The sequence below is a fragment of the Erythrolamprus reginae genome, chromosome 1, assembly GCF_031021105.1.
Source record: "Erythrolamprus reginae isolate rEryReg1 chromosome 1, rEryReg1.hap1, whole genome shotgun sequence".
Lineage (NCBI taxonomy): Eukaryota > Metazoa > Chordata > Lepidosauria > Squamata > Dipsadidae > Erythrolamprus > Erythrolamprus reginae.
Genome location: NC_091950.1, coordinates 331,687,884 through 331,710,170, shown reverse-complemented (window position 1 = coordinate 331,710,170; position 22,287 = coordinate 331,687,884). Strand labels below are relative to the sequence as shown.

The following is a 22,287-nucleotide window of genomic DNA, read 5'->3' as shown; positions in this document are numbered from 1 at the left end:
TGAATAGTTGTTTGTTTGTTTGTTTGCTTGTTTAATTAATTAATTAATTTGTCTTCTATGCTGCCCAATCCCAAAGGACTCAAGGCGGCTCACAACAGTATAAAATTACAATAACAAAAATAATAAAAAGAAGTCAAGGGGGAAAAAACCAAGCAATTTCTAAAATCCAAATTAAAACTTAAAAGCAGTTTAAACAACACACACAGGGGTGGGCAGCAGGCAGGACGGAGTGGAACGCAGTTCCACCGGCAAAAATAAAACTGCATGCACAGCTCTAGCTGACCGGTGGCAGTAACTTCCTGGATTACTGGTCTCAGCTCAGCTCTCCTTTTTTCCCCTGCTGCTGCTGCTGTGTGCTCCTCGCTTTTTTCCTCTTTCCTCCTTCCTGGCCTCAGATGAGCTTCCCTCTCTCCTGCCCGGCTCCCCTCCAGCCTCACGTGGCCACCTCCCAAGGCCATGAGAGCTGCGCCATGCTGAAGCAGCCTGGGCTGTGGTCTTTTTCCCCTGGCGAAGCCCTCACTATGCCCACAGCTGAGATGAAAAGGCATTGTGCGGCAATAACAGTTCACTTAAACAATGATGATCATTCAAGCCACTCCTACCCAGTCACATGACTATCAAGCCACACACACAAAATAAACCACGCCCACAGTGTGGCAGTAAAAAATTTGGCTGCCCATTACTGAACACACATACTTCTCATTTATACCAATTCAATTCCGCCCCATGCCTTTTATCCCCAGAATTAGGGTTGGACTTTGCTATCAGCGGTGGCTCTTCTTTCCCAAGGATCGGCCTACAGATTTCCACTGCTCTCTTCTCTTCCGCCTTCTGCACATCCTCATGTCAGGCACTGGACCCAGCTTTTCTGAGGTGAGTTCCTGCCAGTTCGTACTGATTCTATAAAACTGGTAGCGGGAATTCCCACCCTGCTTGTCGAACCGGCAGCAATGGCCGGCTGGACACGCCCTCAAACTGGCTCTCTCAGCAGCGCCATAAGTGCTGAGATTTCGTTTTTTACTTCTGCACATGCAGAGAAGCTCATTTTTTAGCACTCTGCATGCACGCATGAGGAAAGCAACACACACATGCCCACGCGGTACATGAGGAAGCAAACTAGCAGTGAGGTAAGTCAGAACCCACCCCTAGAACTGTTCCTCCTCTTCCTCATCAGCCACTTCCAGACCTGGGAACTGTTGACTCTCCATCAGATGGCTGACAGACAGCCCAGGCTCCATCTCTGTCTGTCTGTCTCTCTCTCTGACAGCTCCATTCCCTCTTCTCCCTCAGAGCTCTCACATTGCCTTGATGCTGACCCCGATTTATTTATTTATTTTATTTATTAGATTTGTATGCCGCCCCTCTCCGAAGACTCGGGGCGGCTCACAACAGCAATAAAAACAATATAGCAGTGGAACAAATCTAATATTAAAAAACATATAAAACCCTATCATTATTTAAAAAACCAAACAGCACATTCATACCAAACATAAAACAAAGTATAAAAAAGCCTGGGAGAAAGGTGTCTCAACTCCCCCACGCCTGCTAGTATAAGTGAGTCTTGAGTAGGCCGCAACAGGCTGCAACAGGCTGCAACATATATGCTATGGAAATTTTTTACACCAACTTATACCAACCGTCATGCAGTGGGGCACCAGCACACTATAGCTCCGTGATGGTGAACCTATGGCATGCGTGTTGAAAGTGGCACGCAAAGCCACCTTTCCGGGAACACCAGCCATTGCCCAGGTTCCATTGCTCCCAAGCATGCACACCAGGGACCTGCGCACATGCACGCTCATGCCAAAAAGGTTCACCAACAGTGCTATAGCTGATTGAATACTAGGAATTCAAAGGTCGCGAAATGTAATGTTCTCGGCCAACTCCTTTGCTTTATTTTTTAGGGTAAAGCAGTACAGTGATCCCCCGGGTATCGCGATCCCGATCATTGCGAACGGGCTAAATCGCGATTTTTCAACCCGGAAGTAAAAACACCATCTGCGCATGCGCGCCCTTTTTTTTATGGCCACGCATGCGTAGATGGCGCCGGGCAGATCAGCTGCTGGGCGGCTTCCCTGGGTCTTCCCCCTCTTGCTGGCGGGAGGGCGAGAAGCCCCCCCAGCACCCGCTCGCCCGCCGTTCGCCGCTCGCCCGCCCTTCGCCCGGCCACCCGCCGTTCGCTCGCTGCTCGCCCGGCCACCCGGGTTCGGGGGGGTGCTGGCAAGCCCCCCATGCCGGCGGCGACGTTTTAAAACAGCCGCGCGGCTTCCCAACTGAGTCCCAAAGCCAAACGTCAAAGGCGAACTTCCGCGTTTGGCTTCGGGACTCAGTTGGGAAGCCGCGCGGCTGTTTTAAAACGTTGCCACCGGCATGGGGGGCTTCCTAGCAGCCCCCCAAACCCGGGTTGGGGGTCCGGGGGGTGCTGGCAATCCCCCCCCATGCCTCGGCGACGTTTTAAAACAGCCACGCGGCTTCCCAACTGAGTCCCGAAGCCAAACGCGGAAGTTCGCCTTTGATGTTTGGCTTCGGGACTCAGTTGGGAAGCCGCACGGCTGTTTTAAAACGTCGCCGCCGGCATGGGGGGCTTGCCAGCACCCCCCGGACCCCCAACCCGGGTTTGGGGGGCTGCTAGGAAGCCCCCCATGATGGCGGCGACGTTTTAAAACAGCCGCGCGGCTTCCCAACTGAGTCCCGAAGCCAAACGCGGAAGTTCGCCTTTGACGTTTGACTTCGGGACTCAGTTGGGAAGCCGCGCGGCTGTTTTAAAACATCGCCGCCGGCATGGGGGGCTTCCTAGCAGCTTCCCAAACCCGGGTTGGGGGTCCGGGGGGTGCTGGCAAGCCCCCCATGCCGGCGGCGACGTTTTAAAACAGCCGCGCGGCTTCCCAACTGAGTCCCGAAGCCAAACGTGAAAGGCGAACTTCCGCGTTTGGCTTCGGGACTCAGTTGGGAAGCCGCGCGGCTGTTTTAAAACGTCGCCGCCAGCATGGGGGGCTTCCTAGCAGCCCCCCAAACCCGGGTTGGGGGTCCGGGGGGTGCTGGCAAGCCCCCCATGCCGGCGGCGACGTTTTAAAACAGCCGCGCGGCTTCCCAACTGAGTCCCGAAGCCAAATGCCAAAGGCGAACTTCCGCGTTTGGTTTTGGGACTCAGTTGGGAAGCCGCGCGGCTGTTTTAAAACGTCGCCGCCGGCATGGGGGGCTTGCAAGCACCCCCCGGACCCCCAACCCGGGTTTGGGGTGCTGCTAGGAAGTCCCCCATGCCGGCGGCGACGTTTTAAAACAAGCGGCGGGCGCGGCAGCAGCGAGGAGTTTGCGTGGGCGGCGGGGAAACCCCAATCTTTGGCTCCTCGCTGCTGCGGCGGAAGTAAAAACACCATCTGCGCATGCGCAGATGGTGTTTTTACTTCCGCAGCGCTACTTCGTGAAAAACCGATCATTGCGAGGGGTCCTGGAACGGAACCCTCGCGATAATCGGGGGACCACTGTACACGGATGCTCGTAGAGGACAGGGAAGATAGGTCAGGCAAATTGTTAGCAGGGCTCTAACTTTTGCATACCACCAGCATAACTTAATTTTTAATAAGGCAACAACAGCAAGAAAAATCAGTACATTCACTTTGAAGCTTTGTCTCCGCCCCCCCCCCAAAAAAAAAGAAAGAAAGAAAAGAAATTGAAGGATAGTTTGGAAGTCCAGCTTTTTTCAGGAGAATAAGTATTCCATAAATATTAAGCAAGCAAAGTGAAGATATTGTACAGTGGTAGCCTGCAATAGCCCTTTATCTGCCTCCTGGCTTCCTCATGAGCATGGTGCTAAAATTGGCTTCAAACTATTAAATAAAGGTGGTGACATTTTCAGTGGGTTTCTTCTTACAGAAGAAAAATGTCAAACTTCCGGGAAATTTAACAAAGCAATTTAATGTTAAGTCTAACTTCAGAACAAATGGAGGGAGGGGAGCCTTTTTCCTACCTACTGATATAAAAAGAAATGTGGTTTGAGGGTAGACTGCTCAAGAATTGCCTGTCCCTCTTCACCAGCTTGACATCAAAAATCTCATTTGATGGATTTCTGATACCAACTTTGGGGTCTCTACATGTGGCTTGTATCTTCGGAAGCTAAATGCAAACTAGTCCGATATCGTCGCAAACATTATTATTATTATTATTATTATTATTATTATTATTATTATTATTATTATTAATTAGATTTGTATGCCGCCCCTCTCCGTAGACTCGGGGCGGCTCACAACAATAACAAAGACAATGTAAGAACAAATCTAATAATTTAAAAAACACTAAAAACCCCATTATTAAAAGCAAGCATACACACAAACATACCATGTATAAACTACATAGGCCCGGGGGAGATGTCTCAGTTCCCCCATGCCTGAGTCTTAAGAACTTTACGAAAGGCAAGGAGGGTGGAGGCAGTTCTGATCTCCAGGGGGAGCTGGTTCCAGAGGGTCGGGGCCGCCACAGAGAAGGCTCTTCTCCTGGGTCCCGCCAAACGACATTGTTTAGTCGATGGGACCCGGAGAAGGCCAACTCTGTGGGACCTAACCGTTTGCTGGGATTCGTGCGGCAGAAGGCGGTCCTGGAGATATTCTGGTCCGATGCCATGAAGGGCTTTATAGGTCATAACCAACACTTTGAATTGTGACCATTATCCACATAGGAATGATTTGCTCCAAAGTCTAACATACCAACACTTTCACTACCAGCTAAATCAACCAGTTGAAGTTTTGTTCTCATTGGCTTCCGTCTCTTTACAGATTCCATGGAGAGCTGTGCTGGTGAGCAAGGTCTAGAAGAGCGAGCCGAGGTGAAGAAATGTTCTTTATCCAGTTTTGGACTAGAATGGTCACTTGTCCAGGGAGGAGCTGAATAACAACAACAAAAACAATTTATTTTGAACCTGCAAAATTAAGCATACAATAGATTTGGATAATTTCAAAGGACATGCTGACCCAAGGCTAAAAATGTTACAGCTAGTCTAATAACGAATAAAAGATTAAAAGAATTTATATGGAATAAAATATGAAAAAATGTAAGATTGTGTTAAAGAATTCAGGGAGCGGACAGCACACAAAATTAAATAAACAAATACCATCCCAGAAAAATGGAGAAAGTACAGCAAAGAGAAAGGGAAGAGAGGAGTTAGAAGAAAGAGAGAGGAGGAGGAAAGAAGAGAAGAGGAGAGAAGAGAGTAAGGAGAGATGGCAGGAGGGGAAGTAGGGAAGAGGAAACGAAGAGAGGAGAAGTAGGTTAAGAAAGAGAATGGGGAAGGGAAGAAAGAAGAAAGCAGGAAGGGCTGTATAAGATAGAAAGGGAGGATGGTAAAAAAAGCAACCTTGAACTAATAAATAAGATAAATATAGAATATATTTATAAAGATCTTGTAAAAGAATGAAATGAGAAATGAGATAATAAATACCTAAAATGTCTGTATGGTAATAAAAATACAATAAAAAATAAAAACTCAGGAGAAAAATAATAATAATAACGAAAAACTAGACATAGGGATAATATGATGCCTGCCCAAAAGGTATGGATGCTTGCCAATCGTTTTACTGGGCACAATTGAACTTGAAAACCCTAAATGGCTTAGAGTCTGACTATTTAAGGAATCTGCTGTCTCATTATGGATCTGTCCAGTTGTTAGTAGCAGAAGTCCTCTTGAAGATATCTCCACTAACAGAATTTAAAGACCTTTTTGTTACACCGTTGTTGAAGTATGGAAAATGCTCCTTAGGAATTATATATTGCCCCTACGGTTTCAGTGTTTAAGAAATCTCAGAGGTATCTACAGGATCAAATGCTTTTAGTGGCATTATACCATCATAGGGCAAGGCCCTTCCCCTTTGTAGGGATGTCACAATACAATATGCAGAAAAGGGGCAGAGTGAAGGAAGTGTTCATTTAAGCTTGTTCAGCAACCATTCAAAGTCATGGTGCTGCTGAATAAGTGGTACTTATGACCAGTCCTCATAGTTGCAACTGTTGCAAAGACCCCACAGTCACATGATCATAATTCAGGCATTTGGTGACTGCTTTGCAATTACAAGTCAACGTCCACAGTCCAACATTGTGATTGCAATTTGCCTGAGTCAATGGTGAAGCCAGCAGGAAAATTAAAGTGGTAGTTGCATGATACCCTCCCTTAACAACCTGTTTAGTCTTTGTTGAATGACAGCAACCGATATGTCTGGATCTGCTGTCGCTAAGTGGTGCAGTCACATGACATCATGCTTAACGATTTCTGCTTAGCAACAGAGTTTCCAATTGTCTATGGCAGTGTTTCCCGACCTTGGCAACTTGAAGAAATTTGGCCTGGGGAATTCTGGGCATTGAAGTCCAAATTTCTTCAAGTTGACAAGGTTGGGAAACACTGGTCTATGGAGATTCTTAATCATCCATATCATGTCTTTCACAAAGCTGTTTCTTCAGAGCTGAAGAAGTTTCTTGGATTAGAAGCGAAACGTCTTCAAAGAAAAATCAGAAAGGCCAGTCACCTCTTGAAAAAGCACCTTTGAGAGTTTTCAATCCCACTTAATGAACAAGGACTTCCTGCAATCACATGAACTTTTGAAATCTTATTATGGTTCCATTTCTTATATATATTAGATGTATACCATAAACAAGTTTCTTACCAAAATCATCCTCTGAAGTAGACTTGATGGTTATTGTCAACGTTATCACAAGGTGAGAACGAGATGAATCCGTATGTACAAGGGTTGAGTGTTTGGCCCTCAGCTGTAGACCTTGGTTAACAAGCTCCAAGAATCCCACAACGTCTTCAACACGTCTTAGAAAATATATGTATGTATATAAAATGATATTTTTTATAAAATTCAGAGCATCTAAAGTTATTTCACAGGAAAATATTCAATGGGAATAGCGAAATGATAGAGCTTGCAAATAGAATAATGCATTCACAATGGGTGGTATATAAGTCAAATTAAACAAACAAACAAATCATTGTTGATTATATTATACGGTTGTCTAACAAGCCATTTACTGTTACTTGGATCAGAAAAGCTTCTGTAGTCCTTTCAGTTTCAGAATGCTTAACAAAGCTAGAACACTGCAGTCTTGGGGAAATCAATGTATTTTTCAAGAAATGAAACAAAGGCTATGAAGACAAAATTCTGCTTGACCCAGAGTTAGCCAATTGCTGAGGAAAGAACCTATCATAGTCCAAACTGGTCTAAAGCATCTTGTTCACATCTGATTCTAGATCAGGAGTGTCAAACTCAATTTCATTGAGGGCCGCATCAGGGTTGTGTTTGGCCTAAGGGGGCTGGGGTAGGCATGGCAGGGTGGGCATGGCCAGCTCAACATCACTTGCGTTGAGGGCACCTTTGGGGGCCTGAGCACTCTGCTGGTGAAAACAGCCTCCCAAGATCCATTTTTGGCTGCAGTAATGGGTTGCTACTGGTACAGTAAAGGACTACGCATCTTGCTCTAGATCATGGATTGGGGAAAATGGAATCTTACTTGCTATTATTTGGCACAAAGAAAAGAAAACATAAATTCCTGCCAGCATCCAACATCTTTTTTAATCGAAACAGCATAAAATTCCTCGGAGGGGGCAGCATATAAATCCAATAAATAAATAAATAAACAATAAATAAATAAAATTGCAAGAAAATTCAGTAATTAAAGGATGACATGAGCCAATGCTCACAGAAATTAGTACAGTGAATAGATTGCTTAATTGTAACTGTGTTTTTAAAAGAAATTATCAGTTCATTCATAGATACCCATGTCAGGAACCATTTCAAATTGAAGAGATTTGGTTAGGAATCATCTGTTCAGAATGTCTCTCTTCTCCATTCCTATGTATTAACCGCTCCCTGTTGTTTGTTAGAGGTCACAAACAGTAGACGTATCTTTTGGAATGTATCCCAAAGTTAAAGTAGGACTACTGTGTGGATTTTGCAAAGGAAGCAGATTTTGGCTAAGCATAAAAACATGTTTCTTAACAGAATAGAATAGATGTTTAACAGTGGAAAGACTGTTTCAGAAAGTCAGGATTCTTCCTTCCTTGATAAAAACTAGTATCAGGTTCCTAGCGGAATGGGGAGCACGCCACACCAGCAGAGGTGCACATGCAGCTCTGGGTGACCGGCCAGCGCATGCATGCATCTCATTGGAGTGAGATTTGGCTTCTGCACATGTGCAGGAAGCAAAGTCTCATAAGAAGAGGCGCGCATGAGATTTCAGTGATTTTCTGTGGTTTTTTTGCTTCCGCGCAGGTGCAGAAGCAAAAAAAATCATGAAATCTCACACGTTTGCACATCTTGTTTATTTTTATTTTATTTATTTTGTCCAAAACATAATGAAGGTTACAGAGGATGTACTCATCATAAAATATATCAATGAAAGAATAGAAGAAAAGATATAGGAATAAAATATATCAATGAAAGAATAGAAGAAAGGTACAGGAATAAAATATATCAATGAAAGAATAGAAGAATAGATATAGGAATAAAATATAGCAATGAAAGAATAGAAGAAAAGATATAGGAATAACATATAGCAATGAAAGAATAGAAGAAAGATACAGGAATAAAATATATCAGTGAAAGAATAGAAGAAAAGATAGGAATAAAGTACTGTATATCAATGAAAGAACAGAAGAAAAGATACAGGAATAAAATATATCAATGAAAGAATAGAAGAAAGATAACAGGAATAAAATATATCAATGAAAGAATAGAAGAAAAGATACAGGAATAAAATATATCAATGAAAGAATAGAAGAAAGATATAGGAATAAAATATATCAATGAAAGAATAGAAGAAAGATAACAGGAATAAAATATATCAATGAAAGAATAGAAGAAAAGATACAGGAATAAAATATATCAATGAAAGAATAGAAGAAAAGATACAGGAATAAAATATATCCATGAAAGAATAGAAGAAAAGATATAGGATAGAAGAGAGAATATAAAGAAATATAGGAGAGACAATGGGACAGGGGACGGAAGGCATGCTGGGGCACTTATGCACGCCCCTTACTGGCCTCTTAGGAATCTGGATTTGCTTTCTGCGTGTGTACAGAAGCCAAATCTCGCTCCGATCCATGCACCCGTATGCCAGTAACCTAGAGCTGCATGCACATCAGCCACTGGTAGCAGCGGTAAGTTGGAACCCTCGCCTGACCATAAACAAATTGAGGTTGGAAGATTATTTGTTATGGATGGTATCATTGCCTCCTATGCAGGTCAAAATGCTACTGACATGGTGGCTGAAGTGAAGGAAAATGTAGTTCCTGTAAACATCCCTTCCAAGGAGAAAACAACCCAGTTTTGCTCTCTTGATTAACCCAATGAAGTAAAATTAACAGTTGTTTATATTGCTTTGAATGATGCTTGGGGGGGAGCACTGAGGGTTGCCCATGCTTTGTAATTATCTACAAAAATTCAATACAGATGAAATATTATGATTGTTTTTAATATAGTGGGATCTTAGCCTATAGTTTTAACTAATTAAATTTGTATACACATTGTTTTATATTGTACCCTGTGAGCTGCCCCGAGTCTTCGGAGAACAGCGGCATACAAGTCCAATAAATAATAATAATAATAATAATAATAATAATAATAATAATTATTATTATTTATTATTATTATTATTATTTAACCTCCCAATAGCATATTTTAGACTCCAGAGAGTCAAGGCAGTCAAGAACCAAGAATGTTTTACTTTTTTTACAGTTGGTTTTCACAGTTAATTTTTTCTGTATAAATTTATGCATTTATTGGTACATTGTTTCCCTTAAGTATGTGGAATTTAACACGTACCATATGTGTTTCAGCTGAAAAAATGTTTTGAAAAAAACTACATTTTTCTTAATGGATTTCCCCCAAAGTTATGCTTAAAAGAATCTGCTACAAGTTGGAACAACTGCAGATGAGATCTCTTTCTTACAAGACATAAATTCTAGCTTTTGCAACCAGTTCTCTTTCATTTGAACTTTGTAGCACCAACACAAATTATAAATTATCTGGTCTTTTAAATACTAGCCATCAGTTGCCTAGGCAAGGAGGGAAGCCAGCTGTACTGTTGAGAAAGAGGATGAGTAATGTAAAGGACTGCTTTAATTCAATCTCTCTGTGATCCATTCCTTTTGTCATCTTTCTTATAGTTATGCAGAAGAACGGAACCTATTTAACTCTGCAGATTCTCCTCACACTTTTAATTAATTCATTGTGCAGATGGGCTTAGTCAATGCAAACTATCAGAGAAAACAGATACAGTGGTACCTCTACCTAACAACGGCTCTACTAAAGAACTTTTCTAGATAAAAACCAGTGTTCAAGATTTTTTTGCCTTTTCTTAAGAACCATTTTCTACTTAAGAACCCTAGCCTGGAAAAATTTCCCAGGAAATTTGAGAGCAGCATGAAGGCCCGGCCAGTTTCCTGCCATTCCTCCTGGGTTTCTCTCACTGGCATATGGGAGGTAGCCTCGCACCGGCTGTATGTTCCTCCTCGCCGCCTCAGAGACTCTCTTCTTTTTTTAAGTCTTAAAGTTTTGGATTTTTTTTATTCCCCTCACCTCACCTTCTTCCTTCGGAAGTGACTATCTTCCTCCTCTTCTTCCTCCTCCTCCTCCCACCCAAACTCCGAGCTTTTATTTCTTTCCTAATGGGTTTGCATGCATTATTTGCTTTTACATTGATTCCTATGGGGAAAATTGCTTCTGCTTACAAAATTTTCTACTTAAGAACCTGGTCACAGAACAAATTAAGTTCTTAAGTATGTTTGTTTATGTTTGTTTGTGTTTATTTAGATTTGTATGCCGCCCCTCTCTGCAGACTCGTAGAGGTACCACTGCATTCACTTTGAGCTAATAGCACTAGAAATAGCATTTAGACTCATATACCGTTTCATCGTACTTTACAGCCCTCTCTAAGTTGTTCACAGAGTCAGCCTATTGCCATCCTATTGCCCGCAATTTGGCTCCTCATTTTACCAACCTCAGAAGGACGGAAGATTGAGTCAACCTTGAGCTGGTGAGAATCAAACTGCTGAACTGCTGGCAGTCGGCAGAATTAGCCTGCAATGCGGCATTCTAACCACTGCACCACCATGGCTCTAAACAACCAGCATAGAATAATGAAATGGTTTAGAACAGAGCTCCCCAACCTTTCTGGGTTGGCAGCCTGGAGGTGGATACACGCTTGTGTGGATGCGGGCAAGCACATGCAATGCAAATGGAGGCATAAGCACCCGTGTGACACTCACAGCGATGCTAGCGCAAGTAATGTGTGTGTGTGCATGTAGCCCAAATGTTCGGGACCCCCTAGTTTATGAGCAGAAATCAGAAACTTTAACAACTTGATGTTTATATTGGGCCTGATGTATTGATGGCCACTTTCCAAAATTGTAAACTTTGTCCACCAAAATTGAGGTAAAGATAGTGGAGGATTTTAAGAGATGGAACGTTATCCCTAGTTCTTTGCAATGGTGGGGAAATTCTGGGAATTCAAGTAAACACATCTTAAAGTTGCTAAGGTTGAGAAATGCTGGTTGACGCGGTACTCGCTTTGTTCTTTAAAACCCTTCCCACCCATTCCCGTAAAACTAGAGAAATGGGCCAAAACTGACAGAACTGTGAACAAAGAGAAACTACACTTTAAAAAAAATTACTTAGAAGATGACAAAATTCCAACAGTTATCTGGTTTTATTTAAATTCTTATTAAAATTTAAGAGCTTAGATGTTGATTTTTTTAAAAAAAAAATCTTTGAAGTCTCGAAATATTATTCCCATTTCAAATTAATCATGCACTTATTATTTTAAAGAAATTAAAAATGTTTTTTAATGACACAGAATCCAGCTCCCTTCCCACTGGCCATTAAATATAAAAAGAACATTTACTGCCCCTAAAATATCAGCCTTAAGGAAATGTTCCAACCATGATTGTGAAAAAAAAAATCAGGGTTTTTTTCACCCTGTTCTGTGATCAGGGTTTGCAGATTATAAAACCAGATGGAGAGAATTATGTCTGCTCAGACTCCCCTGCCCCCAGTGCGTTTGTGCATATTTTTAAATCAAGGCTTTTTTGGCAATGACAGAGAAACACATAAACAAAGCTCCAGTGGTTTGCTTATGTTAGTAAAACCCACAGACAAAAATACTGCCTTAAATTATCTCCTTTGTGGGTGCAGTATATTATAGTTTATAAAGGAAATAAAAGGACTGTTGTGTCTGAGGTCCATTTCCCTCTCTCCCTTCCTCTGCCAAATGGTACACGAAATGCTTGCACTGTGCAAAGCAACTTTGCAAGCTGAAGGAGCAGTGAAAAAAAAAATCTCAATTCCACTGAGGTCAGAAACAGAGTTTAGTTTGGAATTTAATAAGCAAAAATTCTTCTTAAACAGAATACCCTACAATCCTGGGTCTAGAACGCTTAGAACTAAAACGCCATAAACATGATCTAAGTATTGCCCACAAGATTATATACTGCAATGTCTTGCCTGTCGGCGACTACTTCAGCTTCAACCACAACAACACAAGAGCACACAACAGATTTAAACTTAATATCAACCAAACTTGACTGTAAAAAATACAACTTCAATAACCGAGTGGAACTCATCATCATCATCATCATCATCATCATCATCATCATCATTATTATTATTATTATTATTTATTAGACTTGTATGGCGCCCCTCTCCGTAGACTTACTGGACTCCGTAGTGTCATCCCCAAACCCCCGACACTTTACCCTTAGACTATGCACGGTTGACCTCTCCAGATTCCTAAGAGGTGAGTAAGAGGGGTGCATAAGTGCACTAGCGTGCTTCCCATCCCCTGTCCTATTGCTCTCCTATATCTTTCTTCTATTCCTATATCTTTTCTTCTATTCTTTCATTGATATATTTTATTCTTATATATTTTATTCTTTCTTAGATATATTTTACTACGAGTATATCCTCTATAATCTTCATTGTGTAATGGACAAAATCAATCAATCAATCAATCAATCAATCAATCAATCAATCAAGCAAGCAAGCAAGCAAGCAAGCAAGCAAGCAAGCAAGCAAGCAAGCAAGCAAGCAAGCAAGCAAGCAAGCAAGCAAGCAAGCAAGCAAGCAAGCAAGCAAGCAAGCAAGCAAGCAAGCAAGCAAGCAAGCAAGCAAGCAAGCAATAAATAATATGTAGTTCTCCTGTACTGTAAAATGTGGGTCACTTGCTGGCGACTCAAAATGTGATCACATGACTTCTCCCTACCCCCTGATGTTGGAAGTTTGAAACTGGTCATATATATTTTGGGGGTGGGGGGGAACCCGTCATAACTTCAAACAGTTGCTAAGTGATCAGTCTATGTAGATTCCCAGTCATCCAGGTCATGGTTGTCCCAAAGGTGCTTTTTCAAGAAGGTAACTGGACAGTCTTGTTTTTCTTTGAAGATGTTTTGCTTCTCATCCAAGAAGTCCATCACTGCACTGGCTTCCAATTGGTCTCTGAACGCAATGTAAGGTGTTGGTTATCACCTGTAAAGTCCTACATGGCTTAGGACCAGATTATTTACAGGACCGTCTTCTACCTCACACATCCCCGTGACGAATTAGATTGCACAGAGTGGGCCTTCTCTGGGTCCCATCAGCCAAGCAGTGCTGGCTGGCGGGACTACGGGGAAGGGCCTTCTCTGTTGTGGCTCCAGTCCTCTGGAACCAACTCCCACCCCAGAGATTCGCAGAACTCCCACCCTCCTGGCCTTCCAAAAGGCTTTAAAAACATGCCTGTGCCGGCATGCCGGGGGCCATTGACTGATAACATTCTGCTTCAGCCAGTATTATGAATGATTGATGGTTGTATGTTTTGTTTAACATTGGGTTTTAACTCTGTATCATTTGATTGTTGTATGCTATTCTAGGGTTTTTAATTTTTGTATTTATCTTATTGTTGTGCGCCGATCTGAGTCCGTCAGGAGAGGGGTGGCTTATAAATTCGAAAAAAATTAAAATAAAATAAATAAATAAAATAATCAGCTTCTTCAGCTGAAGAAGCTTCTTAGATGAGAAGCGAAACACATTTGTTTTTTTTTAAAGCAGAAAGTCCAGTTGCCTTCTTGAGAAAGCACCTTTGCGACAAGTGAATTGTACAATGTACCTCACCATCAGCTGAAGCCTGAAAAACTTTAGGGATAATTTGAAATCCACAGAGGTATTTGCCTACAACCTGTGTGAAGTTAAGGAGAGAGTTTCCACAATAAATGTATGTGTCTGTCAGCTTTACATACATATTACTGTTAAGCTTTGGACAAGGTGTGAGGAGACTCAGACCTTTGTTTGAAACGGTGCCTACCTGCCCAGAAGAAAAGCCAAAGGTAAACTGAGACTGATTATTGAAGAATACTGAGACTCTTCTTTAAAAGTGCTTTATTCGCGGTAGCAGAGATACAATTGAACTTGTGAGTTCAGCTCTTGGTGCGACTGACTGAAACATTGTCAGCTTGCCTCTTTTATACTCTCACTTTCCCGCTTAAACACAACTGTCACTTTCTTGAATTTCCCGGTCAATTTCTAAACCAATCACAATTCACATTTCTGATTCAAACATTTACATTAACTTAATACATATTCAACAATTATAAATACCTCTTCGGAGAGGGGCGGCATACAAATCTAATAAATTATTATTATTATTATTATTATTATTATTATTATTGAGGAAAAAGAAAGGATAACAGATAACAATTTTACCAATTTGTTTTCCACTAAATTGGAATTTAACGAAGCTGAAGCAACCATTTTGAGAACAGAAAAGTTCTCCCTGTCAGCAATTTTCTTGGACTACAATTTTGCACTTTATTATTTCACACTATAGTATTCTACTGCTTTTAATATTGTAGTCAAATGCATCTCAATTATATGGGCCCTAATCTGATAGCAATAGCACTTAGACTTAATACTATAAAGATTTCCAAACACATGGGTCATATTTACTTATTACTCTTTCTTGTATCTTTGCGCTAAATGTAGGAGGACCTGTACGCATACAAATATCGGAGTGGGATTTGCATGTGCCCTATAATCCTTCCCCATTTGGATATTCTTAAATTACATAAACTTTCAGAGAGAAAATGGAATAAATGTTTCCATGCAATCAAGAGGTTAAAAAAATAACACACTGTTACAATGCTAATAGGCCACAAACAGATATGGAATGAAAGACACTATGAGAGATGTTAAAGCTCAATTTTTTTGACAAATGCTCAATGACACATGTTGTACAACAAGTTATTATTCAAAGACACTCCCTGAAGTACTCACTCATTGGTAAGAAGTGGAATATCATTCTTTCCTTCTTTATTTGTCATTATACCCCTTTTGATACTATTCAGCCTTCCAGAGTTATCTTTGGCCAGGAGATCAAATACTTCATTATTATACACTTCTACAACAGAAACCTCAACCCAATGGCTTCCTGGTGACTTTTCTGAAAGAAGACTGAAAGGGGGGGGGGGAAGGATTTAAAAGACTGAAATTAAAAAACAACTATCCTAAATAAGATATATTGGTGATCCAGCAGATTATTATGACTTGAATAGATACTAAAAGTCTATAATCTTTGGTATTCGTGTGTTTTTTTTTCTTAGATACCTGAGCTTTTCTAAAACGTGAGTCAAACTATTTATTCACTGCTTATTCTGTAATATGCTATAGAGCTCTATGGCTTTAATGGAATGAGTGTGGGTGATCTTGAGGAAGAAGGGGAAGAGATACTACCTAGGAATAAGACCAGTGAAGGTCTACCAAAATTTTTACTACCACACTGTGGCCGTAGCTTATGCAGGGCACCCTGCATTTTCTTTCAACATCGTTCAGTGCAAATTGGGTGCTCTGGGGTGGAGCTCCATTTTTGCTACCCCACTATGCCCCTCCCATCCGGGCAATACTTAACGGTCAGAGATAGAAACTTGGGAAAAACCCTAATGGATCAAGCAGTTAAAAGTGGAGGTAGGAGGTCTGTGCCTTCAGATCTCCAATATTAATATTATTGCACTATTATTATTGCACATATTAGTCCTCCCAGGTAGACTGGAGATATGACTAGATAAACACATTTTATTTTATTGTAAGGTTATATCAGTGTTTCTCAATTATTTTCTGTTACCCCCCCCCCTCCAAGGAAGAAATACACATTTTGCGCCCTCCCCCAAGTCTCCTCCTTGACTGTAAATAGTATCGTGGTTTGGCCCGCCCAACCTGCCGTCCCCAAATTGTGCCTTACTGCGAGACACACGTCCTACTTGATATTTGTACCAGTACCTCCATAGCATTCCTCACGGTTGTGTCCAGACAGGTAGCCCGTTCTAAAAGAAAACGTCTCACAAGTTTGAGAAATTTGATTGAACTTGTGACATGTTTTCTTTTAGAACAGGCTGCCCTGGACATAACGGCAAGGAACGCAATGGAGCTACCGCTACAAGTATCAGGTAGGATGCACGTCCTACTCTCTGTGGCAAAAAAAAACATATCCCCCCCCCCGGCATCAATCCATGCCCTCCTCCAAGGCAGCCCACCCCACTATTTCAAAAGCACTGGGTTACATTAACAAAATATTGCAAAATTTCTGGTAATAATAATTATTAATGTATTTATTAACAAATACATTACCAATCTTCTATATTAAGTTGTTGGAAGATCACAGGGTACTATAGATAGAGGTATTTCATAGGTATTTTACCTAGACATTCTATTTTTGACCCGAGAAGATGCAGTGATAGCATATTTTTCAGACTATAAGACGCACCTAGATTTAGAGGAGTAAAACAAGAAAAAAAATGTTTGGGCCTCCATGCATTCTGTTTTTGCCCTCTCTGGTCCCCAGAAGCACTTTGCAGGCCAAAAATGTGCCCATTTTTGGCCTGCAGTGTTGCTGAGGGCAAAAACAGAAGGCACGGAGGGTTTGGGACACCAAAAACAGGCCTGTATTCAGTCTATAACAGTGGTTCTCAACCTTTCTAATGCCGCAACCCCTTAATACAGTTCCTCATGTTGTGCCGCGACCCCCAATCACAAGTCCAGCGCCAATTCTCCCAACAGAGCTTTAAGCTGATTGGCAGGAAGGTCACAGGGACATTCTCACTGCAAACGCCTGATTGGTCGGATTGTAAAAATATGTTTCAAGGTGCCAGAATATAGCTTTAGTTCCTAACACCATGAGAAATTTGTCTTTTCCCATGGTCTTAGGTGACCCCTGTGAAACAGTCATTCGACCCCCAAAGGGGTCCCGACCCCCAGGTTGAGAACCACTGGTCTATAAGATGCACAGACATTTCCACCAACTTTTTTTTTTGGGGGGGGGGGGGAGAGAAGTGTGTTTTATAGTCCAAAAAATACAGTAATTCAAAGTCTTGTGTAGAATTATTATTTCATATGAAATCAAAACAAGGTCTTCCTTGTCTAGAAGGCTACTTGAGCAAATCATTTTTCTGCCCAGGACTAGTAGAAGGTCTCTTTGTAGGAAAATAGAATTGAAACATAACAGCATATATCTAGCAATTATATTCAACCTCTGGCATATAATATCTCAGAGTTTATGTACAAACTCTCAAGTCATACGCTATAACAGCTTGCATAAAGAATTGCAGAGTTTGAAGACTGATGTTTAAATTATTGATTGCTCTGTCTTCAATAGGACAACTTGCAGTAAACATAGCCAGCAAAGTTTCTTCCACTGACATATTTCTACATCCAGTTCCTCATATTTTAAGCAAGTTCACTAGTTTCCTTGACAGATAGAAGTTTTCATTTGATCTCTCAATAATTCAAATGCTCGAGGGTATTTTGTAGAACATACAGTGCCTGATTCAGAAGTGGATGGGGCACCCAGCTGCTTGTGAACATCTGCCATTATCCTTTATTAAAAGGCTACCCCCAAATTTCAAAGAACAATCTGATGATTGTAAAAAGAGGAAGCCAATTTGTATAGTAAATATACAAAGCCCTGATTGAAAATCACAAAGAATAATAGAGAAAAGCCATCAATCACTGCCACAGAGACAGACTTGCACAGAAACACTATGAATGAAAAGTGTAAATAATTCTGCACTGAAACTGCATCCATTTGCTGTCAGCTGAATTATTTTATCCAAGTGTACTGGTAAGTGTTAAATGTCCACTTTTGTATTTTCTGAATGGGTGTTCACAATTATTTAAATAATTGCCACATGAACTATTCAAGTTCCACTCAGATAATTTTCTCTTTTCATGATTGATTGAGGAAAAATAAGATCCAGTACAGTAAATGTATTAATGATGTCCATCTGTCATTGGAATGATGATTACATCACAGCAACTTCTTCAGAAAAGCCTTTATGTTCTGTAACTTTCCACTCTTAGACCAATTGTAAAAAATCTATTACAGTATCCTTTTGAGACATGGATTTTGTTAAGCTTTTTAAGGAATGCATTGTTGGGGTTTTTCCCCCCTCACTTTCTTGTCTCCCTGATTGGAACTACAACTTTGAGACTCTTATGGGAATAAGCAGATTTTTTTTTTCCTGAAACAAAACCCCCTAAAACATATACATGCATAACCACGAATGTTCAATATATGGTAGTCAATACCTGAATACTTCTTTGCTGGCTCTAGGAATGATTCCCAATTCTGTCTCATCTTCCACTGAGAAAGGGAAATTGTTTTCAAGCTGTGGGCCCAACATTGTGTATGTTTTACCACTGCCAGTCTGCCCATAAGCCATAATACATACATTGAACCTGAAAAGTAGAGAGAGAAGTGATTCTTAAAGAGAAAATTAAGTGGTGAAAAGTAAATCTTGGAAATAAGCTTACTATTTTGCACAGACTGGGTCCTTCGTTCTAGTACTGGAAAAATCAATGTAAGAATACCCTGCCTGCCTGTCTCTTTTACCTATTCCCAGTTGAAAATTTCTATGAATGAGGAAAGAGGTGTCTTCCTTCCTAGCAGGACACAAGGAATGTTATAGAGTAAAAAAGATAGAAGGGCAAAATCAAATCACTGCTTTTAGGATATAATGTTTTTCCATTTCTTCCTTGGAGCTTATGTCCTGGATCCAACAGCTGGAACAGAGGCAAGAGACTGGATTCCATTGGCAAGCTGACCGCAATTCTTCCAATTGTCAACAAACAAGTTTTTGGGTGTGTGCACTAAAATAAGGAGCACAATGGACGCATTCTTTCCATCCATTAATTTCTTCCTCCAAAGCCTAAAAGTCTAAGCCCTGTTCATTTTGGTGACAAATGGCCACATCGTTTATGTCTTATGGTGGACATTTTTTTTAATAAAATAGGATTGAGGTGCCAGGAGCCCACTCCCTCTCTCAAAAAAGGCTCCGTGTCACTGAGAACATTATTTCACAGACTTAATAAGAAAGAACTATAGTAATGCCAGCATGATTCATTCACAAGATCCTGTTTCCTAATACATTGTGCAGCAGAGAGCATGTACTCAAATCTGACTGTGATGCCTGCCTTAGAAACTTTTTTAAAAACTCAAAACTGAATGTACATTTAGCAATAGCAATAGCATTTAAACGTATATACCGCTTCATAGTGATTTTACAGCCTTCTCTAAGCGGTTTACAGAATCAGCCTATTGCCCCCAACAATCTGTGTCCTCATTTTACCCACCTCAACTTGAGCCAGTGGTGAGATTTGAACTGCTGAACTACAGCTAGCAGTTAGCTGAAGTAGCCTGCTTTAATTTCTTACTTTAATACCATGGACTTTACCTGCAAGCTTCAGCTAAGACAGAGCCACTATTTCTAGGAACCCAATATTCCCCAAATAGTGTCCCAGATAGACAGGCTATATAATGAAGCCAGATACCTACCAGTAAGAGTTTCATACTTATAAATCATATTAATTCATGCTCTGTTGGAGCAGTGAATACTCTAACATGTTGCTCTGGCTTTCCCACCAGATCTCTCCTTAGAGTAAACCCTCGAGAATTTTACGATGAATCAATAGGTAAAACAGGATATAGTGCAGAGAAAAATGAAAATGAAAAATATGGCTGTTTATATAAAAAGGCATCAGAATTAGAAAATGGGATAGGTTATAGCATAGGATCTTCTGTGATCTCAGGGTATGAGATGCAAGAAAAGTCCTTACGTATTCAATTAGAAGATGTCTAATTGTTCTATTTGGACCAGTAACTTTTTTTCTGTACTTATTTATGAGGTACTCAGAGTAGAATACAATCTTTAATCAAAAATATGGAATGAGCAATCCCAATCCAATGCCAACAGATTTCAAATGGTAATCAATGTGTGTGTGTGGGGGGGAGATGTTTCAAAGTACAGTAGGTATTTTACAATTTAGGACTAAGTTTCTTCAATCAGTATATTACAGTAATTGCAATTAGTAGAGAATGTGTTTATTTGTGCAGACAAACAACCTTTGGGGAAGGAATTCTTCCTCTGTGACCTAGAGTCACTTAAAAGGTAAAAAATCCACAATAACAACTCAACAACCTTACCATTTTGAGCCACACTAGAGATTCACTAGAATTTCACTGGAACCAATCCTTCCCGAGGTATTTAATTTACAGCATTCTTAATTAGCTGTTCTACCATCTGGGATAAAAGATTGTTGCCATACTTCCGTGGCAGGCATGTTATCATGTCTTTCTTTCCTTGAAGCAGTTCTGAACTTGGGTTTTTTTTTGGCTTTCAGTTTTACTTACCCATCCAGCAAAGAATTTAGCAAAGGGGAAATATCTGCAAATACCGTCACTTGTGAATCAGATGTGCTATAAACCCTGAAAAAAAATAAAACAAGGTTCATTCAACCCATGATCTCAGTAAGGAATAAGAACAAGAATAAAATTACTCAATGCAATCTTTAGATTAGTTTAACAATGCCAATTTTCCTTAGAAGCCCCTGAGTAAGGAAGAATTACGGCCACTCCGAAGCTATGTTAGACATCAGGAAATTAAAATAGAAGAACAGTAGAGCCCCAATTATATTGCAACAATCAGATGGTAGTCATTTAAAATGTTCCGAGGAGAGCCAAGTCCATAGGCCCTTGACAACTACAACCTATTTCCAGAGAGACAGTCTATGTTTTGTGTTCATAGAAATGCCAAAAGAAAAGGAGGAAACTGGAGCCTTTAAGTTCCATGGAGATTTCCTTCAAGACTAAAAAGGATCAAAGTATAAAAAAAGAAAAAATAATAATGAATTAAAAAGGTCAAGTTAGCTCTAACTGTAAAAAGAGAGGTGGGGGAGAAAAAAAGAGCGAATACGAACAGTGTGTAACTGAAGAGATAAATATGGCCTTAGGTGGGAACATTGTGACCATGCTCATAAAAAGATTAAAAAATAGACATAGAGATGGTCTGTCAAGTAATTTGGCATCGCGAATTAAAACAAGTATTTTTGACAGGGCCCAAGAACACATATAAGAAGCCAATGTAATGGGCAGTGGGGATAATACAACATTGGTCAACACACAAAAAATATCATCAGCAAAGTTAATATGTACGTTTTATGGAGTTTGATGTTCTGATTCCAAAAATATGCTTAGTTCGGCTCTATCACATAAAGCATTTTTGTTATTATGTTATTTCTACATTTTCAATGGTTGCGGTAATTACTGTTTTCTTAATGTCATCAGTATATTTTCTATACCTTATAATAATGATGCTGCTCCATGGAAACTATACCTGCTACAGAAAAACTATATACATTTTTGAAATCAGTACAAAAAAATTATTTAGAAAACTACAAGGTAATGATTACAAAAATATTTTTTGTAGACCTGTATTACTGTTTTCTTAATGTTGCCAATATATTTACTATTCCTTATAATAATGATGCTGCTCGGTGAAAACTATCCTGCTACAGAAAAACTATATACATTTTTGAAATCAGAACAAAAAACCCCCAGAAAAATACAAGGTCAACTGTGATGATTACAAAAAATATTTTTTGTAGACCTGTGTAATCAAAGCCCCTAGTCCAATAATGAGATATACTGGCATGATTTTATATCAACTATAACATCACACATTGTAAGGATAGTTACCAGGGCTAGATACAGTATGTCTGACCAAGCTTTCACCGTCAAATAGGCCTAAAGGTGGTGTATCAGCTGAAGCTGCTAAAATGTTTTGAGCAAGAAGGTCATTTTAACCTCTAAAGAATGTATTGGATGAATGAACTTTAATCAGATTGAAAACCTATTCTTTTAGGAGAAGGAAAGTAATTTATATTACCCCAAAGTTTGCATCATATATTGATGGTCACACACAAACACCAAATAAGAATTTTTATT

At 40.4% G+C, this 22,287-nt stretch overlaps 1 protein-coding gene across 3 annotated transcripts in view; it reads right to left on the bottom strand.

The window, feature by feature from the left end:
• Nucleotides 1-22,287, bottom strand: part of KIF25 (kinesin family member 25) — a 58,611-nt gene that overhangs the window by 6,506 nt on the left and 29,818 nt on the right. For 2 of the 3 annotated variants that reach the window (XM_070740299.1, XM_070740307.1), the window contains exons 9-13: nt 20,695-20,769; nt 18,594-18,743; nt 15,291-15,467; nt 6,648-6,802; nt 4,701-4,877 (exon numbers count right to left, since the gene is read on the bottom strand). In XM_070740299.1, the coding sequence (XP_070596400.1) occupies nt 4,701-4,877; nt 6,648-6,802; nt 15,291-15,467; nt 18,594-18,743; nt 20,695-20,769 (734 nt within the window). The remainder of the gene's footprint in view (nt 1-4,700; nt 4,878-6,647; nt 6,803-15,290; nt 15,468-18,593; nt 18,744-20,694; nt 20,770-22,287) is intronic. The other variant, XM_070740317.1, reaches the window with a different exon arrangement.